The sequence below is a fragment of the Lipotes vexillifer genome, unplaced genomic scaffold (assembly GCF_000442215.2).
Source record: "Lipotes vexillifer unplaced genomic scaffold, Lipotes_vexillifer_v1.1 scaffold668, whole genome shotgun sequence".
Lineage (NCBI taxonomy): Eukaryota > Metazoa > Chordata > Mammalia > Artiodactyla > Lipotidae > Lipotes > Lipotes vexillifer.
Genome location: NW_006785319.1, coordinates 3,435,933 through 3,448,561, shown reverse-complemented (window position 1 = coordinate 3,448,561; position 12,629 = coordinate 3,435,933). Strand labels below are relative to the sequence as shown.

General features: G+C 41.8%; 1 protein-coding gene across 3 annotated transcripts in view; it reads left to right on the top strand.

The window, feature by feature from the left end:
* Positions 1 to 4,649: 4,649 nt before the first annotated feature.
* Positions 4,650 to 12,629, top strand: part of CLCN3 (Cl-/H+ antiporter 3) — a 68,792-nt gene continuing 60,812 nt past the window's right edge. For all 3 annotated transcript variants that reach the window (XM_007457371.1, XM_007457373.1, XM_007457372.1), the window contains exon 1: positions 4,650 to 4,809. In XM_007457371.1, coding sequence (XP_007457433.1) covers positions 4,650 to 4,809 — 160 coding nt within the window. The remainder of the gene's footprint in view (positions 4,810 to 12,629) is intronic.

The window sequence follows — 12,629 nt, the reverse complement described above, 5'->3', positions numbered from 1 at the left end:
GAACCGCTCGTAGGTGCGTGGTATTGTGCTAAGCATTGCAGAGTTGAGTACAGATGGGCACAGCCAGGTCTCATGCCACCCTCCGGAGGGGCGGGCTTATCACGTGAATCGCGGTGACGTTACACCCGGGCTAAGTGCTGTCAAGGAGAGGTGTGAGAACTCACAGTGAGAATTTGACCTGGTCAGGGAAGCCTGGCCTGGGTAGGAGGTAGGTTAGGAAGGCTTTCCTTACAGCTGCATGACTTTGGGCCAGTTACTGCAACTCTTTGTGCCTCAGTTTCCTCATCTGTTAAATGAGGATGATAACAGCACCTAAGATTTAGGGTTTTGGTTGTATTTAGTACCAGTCTTAAATGAGTTAACTTGTAATGTGCTTAGGATGGTGCCTGACATATAGTAAACTCTGCTTGAGAGGGTTTCTTTAAATTAATTCATTAATTTTTATTTTTGGCTGCGTTGGGTCTTCGTTGCTGTGCACGGCCTTTCTCTAGTTGTGGCGAGCAGGGGCTACTCTTGGTTGCGGTGCATGGGCTTCTCATTGCAGTGGCTTCTCTTGTTGCGGAGCACAGGCTCTAGGTGTGCAGGCTTCAGTAATTGTGGCACGTGGGCTCTAGAGCACAGGCTCAGTAGCTGTGGCTCACAGGCTTAGTTGCTTTGTGGCATGTGGGATCTTCCTGGACCAGGGCACGGACCCGTGTCCCCTGCATTGGCAGGTGGATTCTTAACCACTGCACCACCAGGGAAGTCCCTGCTTGAGGGTTTGTTAACTGAACAAAGGGATGCTTGAGGTGAGAGCTGAAGAATGCCTCGGAGCATTACCTAGATGAGGAGGTGAGGGTCTGTTCCAGGCTCAGGGAGCAGCTAAGCCTAGGGCAGGGGCTGGGGCCGGCCTGGTGGGGCTGAGAGGGAGATGTGCGCCCCGGGTGAGGCAGCAGAGGCCGGGCTGCATGGGCTTTGTGCGCTGTGTGGAAGAGTTTGTCTGCTAAGCATGGTGAGAAGTGATTAAGACCTAAATCCATGGCATGTGCAGAGATGACCCATCAGACCTGCTTTTAGAAAAGACCGTGCTGGCTGCGGTGTGGTCAGATGACAGAGGTCAGGGTGACTGTACATAGATCATTTGGGAGCTGACTGCAGTGCACCAGGCCTTCTCCCTAGAGATTTTCACAGGTTCGCTCTACTCTTCCCAGCTCTGCAAGAATATATTTGCAAGCCGCTGTGTCTATTGTAATGTTTTGTAATGGTTTTAAATATATTTTTGACAGTTTAAAAGGAAAAAAATGACTTTGTAGTATTTTCATTTTTTATATGCCAAATTTCAGCTGCTGTATTATGATTTAAATAGCCTTTTGTAGTCAAGCCTGGGAATCGAGTTTGAAACCTAGAGTGATTTAACACTGGTGTCCAGATTCCTTCTGTGTATTTCTTTTATGCTACCATAGAATCTTGACTATTTTATAGCAGTTCTGTGCAGTAAAAACACTTGTGCTGCAAATTCGAGACACATATGAAATTTTCAATTTCTTAGTGTACACATTAAAAAGGTAAAAAGGAAATGGTAAGATTAATTTTAATAATATATTTTATTAAACCCAGTATATCTAAAGTGTTATTTCAGCATGGAATCAATATGAAATCTTTAATGAAATACTTGACATTCTTTTTTGTCATGAAGTCCTACAAGTCCAGTAGGTACTTCTTAGAGCCGTGTTTCAGGACTAGTGGCTGCTGATCACACAGTTCAGCTCTACAGGTTTCTGGGTTAATAAGAATAGTTTTTTTTAAGTTATTGAATTTATAGAAATAGGAACCCATGCAGGCCTGAGTTTAATAAACCTTTGGAACAGAGTTGGTTGCTCTTGTTATAAGGAAAGGTATGGAGTCTAGATGTCTCAGAGGTGTTCGTGAAATGAAGTTTTTAGACATTTTGAAAGGGTTAAGTTAGCAGTCATCACTAGTGGTTTTTGAGGACTTTCAGGGATAAAATGTAGGAGCTATGTTGGAACTTGCTGATTGAGGGCCTAGGACACAGACAGTTTTATTTTAGAGCGATTTCTCAGTGCTCTATAGCCTCTAGCGAATTAACGCTCATTGACGTATGTTATCACATGTATTAAGCGCTTCTAGTGTGACCGTCGTGTAAAGAAGTGAAGAATAGAATGTCTGTGTCCTTTGCAAAATCTTAGCATATGTGCTTTGCTAATCAAAATTAAAATGACTCTTGAACTATTAATCCTTATTTTCTTTTAAAAGCCTTTTAGTTATTTACTCAAGAGCCACAATATTGAATTTGATCACCTCTATGGATACTGCAGAGTTCTTAGCATAAACAGTTATTTTCATACTATTCTATTTTAACATTTACATTAAAATAAAACTCTTGGTTTTTTTTGTTTTTTTTTTTTTTTTGCGGTACGCGGGCCTCTCACTGTTGAGGCCTCTCCCGTTGCGGAACACAGGCTCTGGACGTGCAGGCCCAGTGGCCATGGCCCACGGGCCCAGCTGCTCCGCAGCATGTGGGATCCTCCCAGACCAGGGCATGAACCTGTGTCCCCTGCATTGGCAGGCGGACTCTCAACCACTGCGTCACCAGGGAAGCCCAAAACTCTTGTGTTAATTAGTATATTCTAACAAGTCTCAGTATAATAGGCTGTCTTTGGTAGAGGTAATCATAAAACATTAATAAAATTGCAAAGTGGTAAATACTTAATGTTTTCTTTGTAACTTAGGTGCTAGGTTTTGGTTATTCTCCCAAGACCAGATTAACACTGCTGTAGAGAGGATTTGTTTATTGAAGACTGAATTCATTTCTCTTTTTTCACCTGGTTGATTGAGAAAACAGTCTGGCATTTTGACCACTATTATCCGTATATTACATTCCATTCACTGTGCCAGATGCTGAGACTAGAGCTCTCAAGCTTCACCTTCTCTCAGGTGGTCTTTAAGTTAGGGAATTTATATAGTATACCTTTTAAAAGTAGTTATCAGTATTTTATTTTTCTAAAAAGTGTAAAAGCTTTACAAATAATTTTTAATCGTTGCAGCTCTTTGAGGTTGTTTTTCCATGTGCCGAAGGAACATTTACTGAGGACAAGAGATTATCTTAAACCCCTTCAAATCTTCAGTGCTAGAATTCAGCACTCGAATTGGAGTGCGCGTCACTCCATTCATCCTTTACTTTCTATGTGTACTCATCATGACAAAGCTAAGAAGTCTTGCTTCACCAGGCTTACTGGGTGGACCGCTCCTAAGGCTTCACCTTTCAAGTCCCACACACGAACCTCTCAAGCCTGTTGCTGGTGTCTAGCTCACTAATGTTGAACTGTCATTTGGGTGTTGAGTAAGTAGGTAGGTGCATTTAAAACATCAAACTATTTAGGAGTTACATTGTTTTTAAAGTATGGAGTAAGAACAGTGAAACGTGTGCTTACTTGTTATCTGCTGGGAAAAAATAGAAATCGTGACCTATTATCATACTTTTCATGGCTGATATTTGATCATGGGCTCTGAAGGTTTAAATTTTAAAATGGGGACTTCCCTGGTGGCGCAGTGGTTACGAATCTGCCTGCCAGTGCAGGGGACATGGGTTCGAGCCCTGGTCCAGGAGGATCCCACATTCCGCGGTGCAGCTAAGCCCGTGAGCCACAACTGCTGAGCCCGTGCGCCACAACTACTGAAGCCTGCGCGCCTAGAGCCCATGCTCTGCAACAAGAGAAGCCACCGCAATTAGAAGCCCGTGCACCGCAACGAAGAGTAGCCCCCGTTCACCGCAACTAGAGAAAGCGTGCGTGCAGCAACTAAGACCCTACGCAGCCAAAAATAAATAAATAAATTTTAAAATGATGAAAGGAGAATGAAATTTTAAAAATGTTTAAATGACAGTATTTTAAAATTAGTATTTGCATCTGGTAAGGTATTCAAAAGGGACATACAGTTTCCCTCTCAGACCTGGTACTTCAGTCACTGTTCCTTTTCCCTGTGGGCAGCTTTCTTGGACCTCCCTCCGGAGATGGTCTGTACATACACAACCAGTTGTGTACTGTATTTCACCCTCTACCACAGCCCCCCTTTTTCGGGGGACCCCCCACATATATTGTAGTGTACTATAAACCCTTCTCTGTGCTTTGTCTTTTAACTTAACAGTTGATTTGGAGATTGTTTTATACCACTACCTGAAGAAATTCTTCATTCCTTTTTACAGCTTCTTGGTGAGAATAGAATTATTAAATGATCCCCAAAGACTTAACACAATAGAGTTAGCTATTGTTACAGTGAATGAAGTTAGTATATATATTTTTTTAATACAGAGATCAGAAGTTTCCTTCAACTTATTAAAGTAGATGATTTTTATTTTTATTTTATTTTTATTTTTTTTCCATTTTCGGGCCTCTCACTGTCGTGGCCTCTCCCATCGCAGAGCACAGGCTCCGGACACGCAGGCTTAGCGGCCATGGCTCACGGGCCCAGCCGCTCCACGGGATGTGGGATCTTCCTGGACCCGGGCACAAACCCGTGTACCCTGCATCGGCAGGCGGACTCTCAACCACTGCGCCACCAGGGAAGCCCTAAGTAGATGATTTTTATTATATGTTGGGAAAATGTTAAAGCCATTTTTCCCCCTTTGTTTTTTCAGATAAGCAGACAGCTAAATGGAGTCTGAGCAGCTGTTTCATAGAGGCTACTATAGAAACAGCTACAACAGTATAACAAGTGCAAGTAGTGACGAGGAGCTTTTAGACGGAGCAGGTGTGATTATGGACTTTCAGACTTCTGAAGATGACAACTTGTTAGATGGTGACACGGCAGTTGGTAAGTTTGGCATTACAACTCTTAGTATTTATGGTCATGAATGTCTGATAATAAATATATACATTGTTTTATTGAGGTCAAATTTTGGGGTTACTTTTCTTTTTAACTGTGGTATTTCATGTAACATAAACTTAACCATTTTAAGAGTGTACAGTTCAGTGGCATTTAGTACCTTTACAGTGTTATGCAGCTACCATTTGTGTCTAGTTTCCATTACCCCAAAAGAAAGCCTTGTATATGGGTACACTTTAAAATTTTAGTATACATATTACAGAGAGGTATACAGCTGTAATTGGAGCTGTCAGAAGAACAGAACTGATGGGATAGAGAGAGAGAGAGGCATGTAGAAAGAGATTTATTATGAAAGATTGGCTCATGTGATTGTGAAGGCTAAGTCCCACCGTCTGCCATCTGCAAACTGGGGACCCGGAAGAGCTGGTGGTGTAGTTCCAGTCCAGACCCAAAGGCCTGAGAACGAGGGCAGCCAGTGGTGTAATCCATGTCTGAGTGCGAAGGCCCAGACCCAGGAGTGCTGATGCCCCAGGGCAGGAGAAAGATATCCCAAATCAAGCAGAGAGCAAAGTTTTTAGTCTACCGATTCAAATGCTTATCTCTTCTGGAAAGACCCTCACGGACACACCCGGAAATGATGTTCTGCCAGCTATCTGGGCATCCTGAGGTCCAGTCAAGTTGACACATAAAATTAACCATCACAACAATCATCATATCACAAGCGTGGAAAGTAATGAATTTCTACAAAGTGAACACACTTATATACCTCAATCAAGAAACAAAACATGACTGGTTCCCCAGAATCCTCCCTTGTCCCTGCTTCCAGTTTCAGAGGTAACTATTATTTTGATTTCTATCACCACAGACTACTTTTGCAGGTATTTAAACTTTATATAAATGAATTTGTACTATATATACTCCTTTGAGTCTGGTGTCATTTACTTATGTCTTGATTCATCTGTTTTGTTTATATAGCAGTAGTTAAATTTATTTTCATTGCCATGTAGTATGCTATTGTGTGAGTATGCTGCAATTTATTCTATCCATCATATATTTTTAAAGGGTATTTAGATTTTTTAATTAAAATATATTTTTTTAGATTTTGGCTATTAATAATGGTGCTGAGAATTTTCATATACATATATTTTAGTGCGTATCATGTACACAATTCTGTAGGATTTATACCTCAGAATCACATCTTAGATGACAGGGTGTGTGGGTCTCAGTGCGACTAGATACTGTTAAAGATAGTTCCAAAGTGGTTGTCACCTGTACATTCTGTCAGCAGTGTGTGAGTTTTGGTTGCTTCACACCTTCACCAATACTTGATGTTATCAGTTTTTAAAATTTTAGCTATTCTAATTGTGGGTGCGGTAATCTCATATTTTGGTTTTAATTTACATTTGCCTAATGACCTGTGAGTTTAAATGCCTTTGGTATGTTGATTGGCTTTTTAGATAGCTTCTTTTGAAGTGCCTGTTCAATCTTTTTGCCTATTTTATAAGAGTTCTTTATGCATTCTGATTGAGTCCTTTGTTAGGTTTATGTATTTCAAATGTCTTCTCTTGCTCTGTGGTATGCCTTTTCACTCTTAATGGAATCTTCCTCCCGTTGCGGAGCACAGGCTCCGGACGCGCAGCCTCAGCGGCCATGGCTCACGGGCCCAGCCGCTCCGTGGCATGTGGGATCTTCCCAGACCGGGGCATGAACCCGTGTCCCCTGCATCGGCAGGTGGACTCTCAACCACTGCGCCACCAGGGAAGCCCCTTAATGGAATCTTTTGATGAAGGTGTCATCAATTTTAATGAAAACCAGTTAATCTTTTCCTTTATTTTTTATACTTTTTGTGTTCTGTTTAAGATAACTTCCCATACCTCAAGGTCAAGAAGATATTCTCTCGTTTCCTCCTAGAAGTTTTATTTTTTGTGTCTTTCACATTTAGATTTATAATCTACCTGCAATTAATTTTTATATGTCATGTGAGTTAAGTGTTCAGATTCATTTTTTTCCCATATGGATAACTAGTTGGCCCATATATTAAAAAAAACCTTACATTCTCCAGTGTACTGCACTGACATCTTTTGTCATCTGTCAAGTGGATGTATTTCTGTAGGTCTGTTTCTTGACTTTTTACTTGGTTACATTGAAATATTTGGCTATCTTTGTACCAAACCCCAGCATATATATGAGTTTTTTTTCACATTGGTTTTATGTAAATGTAGTCCATTTACATTTAATGTAACCACTGATATATTTAAGTTCACATCTGCTATATTTATGTTCTGTTTGTCACAGCTGATTTTTTTTCCTTTCTTTCTCTTCCCCCCAGTACCCTGTTAGTTATGCATTCTCTTTTTTTTTTTTTTTTTTTTTTTTTGTGGTACACGGGCCTCTCACTGTTGTGGCCTCTCCCATTGCGGAGCACAGGCTCTGGACGCGCAGGCTCAGTGGCCATGGCTAACGGGCCCAGCCGCTCCGCAGCATGTGGGATCTTCCTGGACCGGGGCACGAACCCGTGTCCCCTGCATCAGCAGGCGGATGCTCAACCACTGCGCCACCAGGGAAGCCCTATGCATTCTCTTATATTGTTTGGTGGGTTACTCTAGAGATTATAACATGCACTCATATTAATTCTACTATAAATTACTCCTTTTACCACTTTATGGGAAATGTAAGGGCCTTACGATACTTTACCTCTTTTTATCCCCCCTCCTGCTTTTTGTGCCATTGTTGTTCTCTCTGTTAATTCTTTATATATTTTAAACTGCATGAGACATTATTATTGTCATCTTATGTCAATGCCTATTTAGATTTTGTGGCTTTAGTTTTTCCATTGCTCTTCATTCTATCCTGCATTTTCATGTTTCTGTCTGGGATAGTTATCTTTCTGTCTGAAGAACTCTCATTAGTATTTCTTTTAATTATAATCTACTAGCAATAAATTCACACAGTTGCAAGCCTTTGTTTCACCTTTGTTTTTGAAGGATATTTTTGCAGCTGTTTTCCAGATCTACAGTTATCTTCTTTGAACACTTTAAAGATGTAATTTTGGTGTCATTTGCCTTCTGCTGAGAAGTCAGCTCTCAGTTCTATTTTCCCCTACCCTGGCTTCTTTTAAGGCTTTTTTCTTTGTCTTTGGTTTTTCAGAAGCTTAGCCGTAGTGTGCCTAACTGGTTTTCTTTGTATTTATTCTGGCTGGGGTTACTAGAACTCCTGAATTGTGACTTGATTGATTGATTGATTTTTTATTTCATCTTTGGATAATTTTGGCCAGTGTGTCCTCAAATACTGTTTCTGCCATCTCCCGTGCTCCCCCACCCCCACCCGCCCCCGCTTTTAGGACTCCAAGCACATGTGTTACATCTTTTCACTGAGATCCTTGTGTCTCTTATGCACTTTTCTGTATTTTCCTTTTTTCATTTGGATATTTCAACTCATTAGGGTAAATACCAAGGAACATGATAGCTGGATCAAATACTGTGTTTAGTTTTGTGAGAAACTGCCAAACTGTTTTCCAAAGTGGCTATGCCATTTTGCATTCCCACTGGCAATGAATGAGCGTTCCAGTGCTCCACATCCTCGTCAGCATTTGGTGTTGTCAGTGCTCTGGATTTGTTGCATGTGTAGTGCTATCTCATTGTTTTCTATCAAGTTTTGAATTTCAGTTATTCATCAGTCATAAAATTTCCATTTGATTATTTTTTTTCTTTATTTTTTTGGCTGCATCGGGTCTTAGTTGGGGCATGCAGGGTCTTCGTTGAGGCACGCAGGATCTTTTGTTGTGGTGCGGGCTCTTCGTTGTGGCGCATGGGCTTCTCTCTAGCTGTGGTGCGCAGGCTTCTCTCTAGTTGTGGTGCGCAGGCTCCAGGGTGCGTGGGTTCTGTAGTTTGCGGCACACAGGCTCTCTTGTTGAGGCATGCAAGCTCAGTAGTTGTGGCACGTGGGCTTAGTTGCCCCATGGCATGTGGTATCTTAGCTCCCTGGCCAGGGATTGAGCCCGCGTCCCCTGCATTGGAAGGCAGATTCTTTGACGCTGGACCACCAAGGAAGTCCCTCCATTTGATTATTTTTAAGTAGCCTTCTGTATTCTGGGAGAAACTCTGTGTTTGTGTGTGTGTGTGTTTTTCCATATTAATCACTTGTTTAAAGGCTGTGTCTGAGTCTTCTAATGTATGGATCACCTGTGGGTCTGTATCTTTTGCCTCTTTTCCTCTTGGTTTTCAGTCTTTTGGCCCTGACTGTGGATGGATGGGCTTTGTAATTTTTTTACAGAATGCTGGACATTGTATACAAATAATTATAGATGCTCTGGATGATATTTTCACCATAGTGTATTTAGTTTTTTTTTGGCAGGCAGGTAATCTAGGATCCAATACAATGATCCCATCAAAGATGGAGAGAATTTTCAGCCTGGTTTCAGACTTTCTGAGGGTTAGTCTATTTTGGGCTGACTTTATTTTTAGGGCACAGCCCCTTGAGGATTTTAGTAGAAAGCCTACTAAAGTGTGTTTATGAAGACTTTCTCTCTTTTGGGCCCTTAAATTCAGTTTCTGTCTCTCTGGCATTTTGAAACTGATGACAGCTCTGCTTATCATTTTAGTCTCTTGACCACTGCCGTGTGCTTGGTTTCTCAGCCTCTTGCTCCTGAAGTTTAGGAATTGTAGATATTTTTAAGGAAAAGCATCATGGCATGAACTGTTCTCTTTTCTCCAGGATATTGGCCCGTTCAAGTCCACTTGCCTTGGTGGTTTTGTCTCCGTGGCCCCGTGAGACTGGCGAAAGCTCCTAGCTGGGCCTCTCAGTCACGGTGCTGCTCTGAACCAGGAAACGACTCAGGGCAAATGGTGACCAAGGCTGTTGGGTTTACCTGTTTCACTTCTTCTCTCAATGTTGGCACTTCAGGTTCTCATGCCTTGTATCTTCTCCGGCTATTTTGTTAAATGTTCTTTGATTTAAAAACAGCAGCAGCAGCAGTATTTTGCTGTTATTAATCATTGGCTCGCCTCATCATTGATGGAGTTTTTCCTAATTTTAATTACAAGTTATAAACCAGCTAAACACATGTATTCATATTTTGAAAAATCAGGTGAAATTTAACAGCATACCCACTTTTCTGTGTTTAAGTAGCTCCTTGGCCCTGTATGTGAAACAGAGAAGTAATGCAGGGCAGTAGAAAGACACAGGAGGACCTCGCTCTTTCTATCTTTCCACACTGCCGTCCAGTGTTGGTGATGTCTTCACTCATGGTTTTCCATAGGACACAGTGTCACGTAGGAAGGAAGGGGCAAGGGGGGAAGAAAGGGTCTTTTTTTGTTCTTTTTTTTTTCCTCTATCAGGGAGGACAATTTTCTAGAAGACAGAACACACTCTTACGTCACTGGCCAGAAGTGGGTTACATGACCACACCTAGACTGATCACTGACTAGGAGGCTTATTGACTGGTTAGAACAATCATGATTTGTTCCTTGCAGTTAGGCACATTACCAACCAAACAAAATTAAGGTTCTGTTAACAAGGGAGAAGTTGGAATGACCATAGGGTAAGCAACCATTAATGTTTCTCATACAGAGTCTGTCCTCTGAGTTAGCCTAGTTGAAGTTACAAGTTGTGGAACAGCGGTTGACGACAGCTATCTGAGTGTCAAATTGGGTTGTACAGATTATAAATTTTACATCTCGAAAAGAGGATATTATTTCAATACCTGTTTAGAATTGTGGAGTGTTCTGGAAAGGGAGATAATGCATGAAGGCCCAGCGGTAGGAAAAGGTATTAGGTTGTGAGACAGCGAATGTCCTTGGTAGGATGGTGGTACCCTTTCTTTCAGCAGAGCCGAAGTGGTTCTGTTCACAGTAGCTGGGAGAGGGCAGTCCTGCGGTAGAAGTGTGGGCCTCAGCGAGACCTCCCTGCCCGGGCCAAGGCAGGTGCCCAAGAAGAGAGCTCATCTCTGTGTCTGCTCTGTGTATGGAGCATGGAAGTAGACAGTGGACAAGCAGTTGAGTCTTTTGTGTGTGTGTGTGTGTGTGTGTGTGTGTGTGTGTGTGTGTGTATTATGCGGGCCTCTCACTGTTGTGGCCTCTCCCATTGCAGAGCACAGGCTCCGGACGTGCAGGCTCAGCGGCCACGGCTCACGGGCCCAGCCGCTCTGCGGCGTGTGGCATCTTCTCGGACCGGGGCACGAACCCGTGTCCCCTACATCGGCAGGCAGACTCTCAACCACTGTGCCACCAGGGAAGCCCCAGTTGATTCTTAAATATTCTTTTATGACTCAATATCTCTCTAGAATACCAAAGAATAATTAATCACTAGAAAGAACTGGTAGTGTTTGGCATATGTGTTGAGTAGAAATCTTATGTTCATTTGCTTTCAAGTTGTAGACCTGAACTTACATCTTGGCTCTGCCAGTTACTCGCTCTGTAACCCTTGCAAGTCACTTTGCTTGAGTTTTTTCCTCTGTAACTGGCAGTGGTACTCTTTTCTCCTGTGTTCCTTCCCCTTTAGGTGTATTAGACTTTGTTCCCCCTACTTGAACAATTTCCTTTTAATTTAGCGTTCAAGTGAGATGTCAGGAACATTGCTGGTAGTATTAAAAAGAGATATAACTCTAAAACTAAAATACGACGCTGGATTAGGATTTAGGTTGTAGAGATAAACCACTTTGGACTGCCCTGACTCCAGTGGATAATTGAGTTACTTATTACATAGCTAGCCCTTGTTTTGAAAACAAAGAGATGGACCCAAATCTCAAAAATGAAATCAGCCTTGTCTGCTCAGAGTGAATCCTAAATAATCCAGAACACACTGTGACTAAAAAATAGGAGTTCTCCTTAATAATGATGACTAATTAGTAGTATCGAAAATCTAAACTAGTGAAAAGTTGAAAAATTAGACTTGATATGTATTTATATTAAGTATATTGAGTGAGTCACTTCAGTCTAAAATTCAGATCCTTTGGAAAATACACAATTTTTCATTACAGGTAGCCGGAAGAGAGTGCCAAGGTTTTGTTGTCAGAGTTGTATTTATTAAAGAGAACCATAAGGTTCTTGCTTCATTGAAGATGAAACACACGAGCGTTACTCTGTACAACTGCAGCGTTATTCTTAAGTGTACGGCCCTCACTGGGAGTAAGAAAACTGACTGACAGGCTAAAAACTAGAGTCGGCCGCTCTTCAGCAAATTAACTCTCAACGGTTAACTTGTGTTAATGATGGTAAATGAGTTTAACACTTAGATTCCTATATCCCTCTTTGTCATGTGTGAATTGTGAATGGTGCGGCTTTACCTGCTGTATCAGGAGTCACTCCCAGCTTTCTACATTGTGTGTAGATGGTAGTGTCACAAACCGAGAGAGGAAGTGGGCAAGGAACGGTAGCGTCCAGAGGGCTCACTCCTGATTGCTTCCGTTTCCTGTCTATAGAGAACCTTAAACCAACTTTGGAAATACTAAATTCAAATGTCAGGTGTTACGTTTTCTTCCAAGACCTTGGGACATATCACTGGGAATGGAATGCAGAGACATCACATAAATGGTTGTATTGTTTCACATATGTATCGCATCCTGAGTCTTAGAACTCAGAAACCACGTACAGCTGCATGGGCTGAGAGGTGGATCGTTCTGTTCTAGGTCTTGTGACCTTTCCACCTCGGCTCAAACTTAACTTACCTTCTGAGCTGTTACAAGAGATTCCAGCATTTTCATTTGAATATCTGCTGTTAGATTTAGCTTTATTCAAAATGTTGTGGTTTTATTTGTCACATCATCTCTGGGTGGTGTGTTTGTCAGAACTGTCTCTACTAGAAATTTCAGC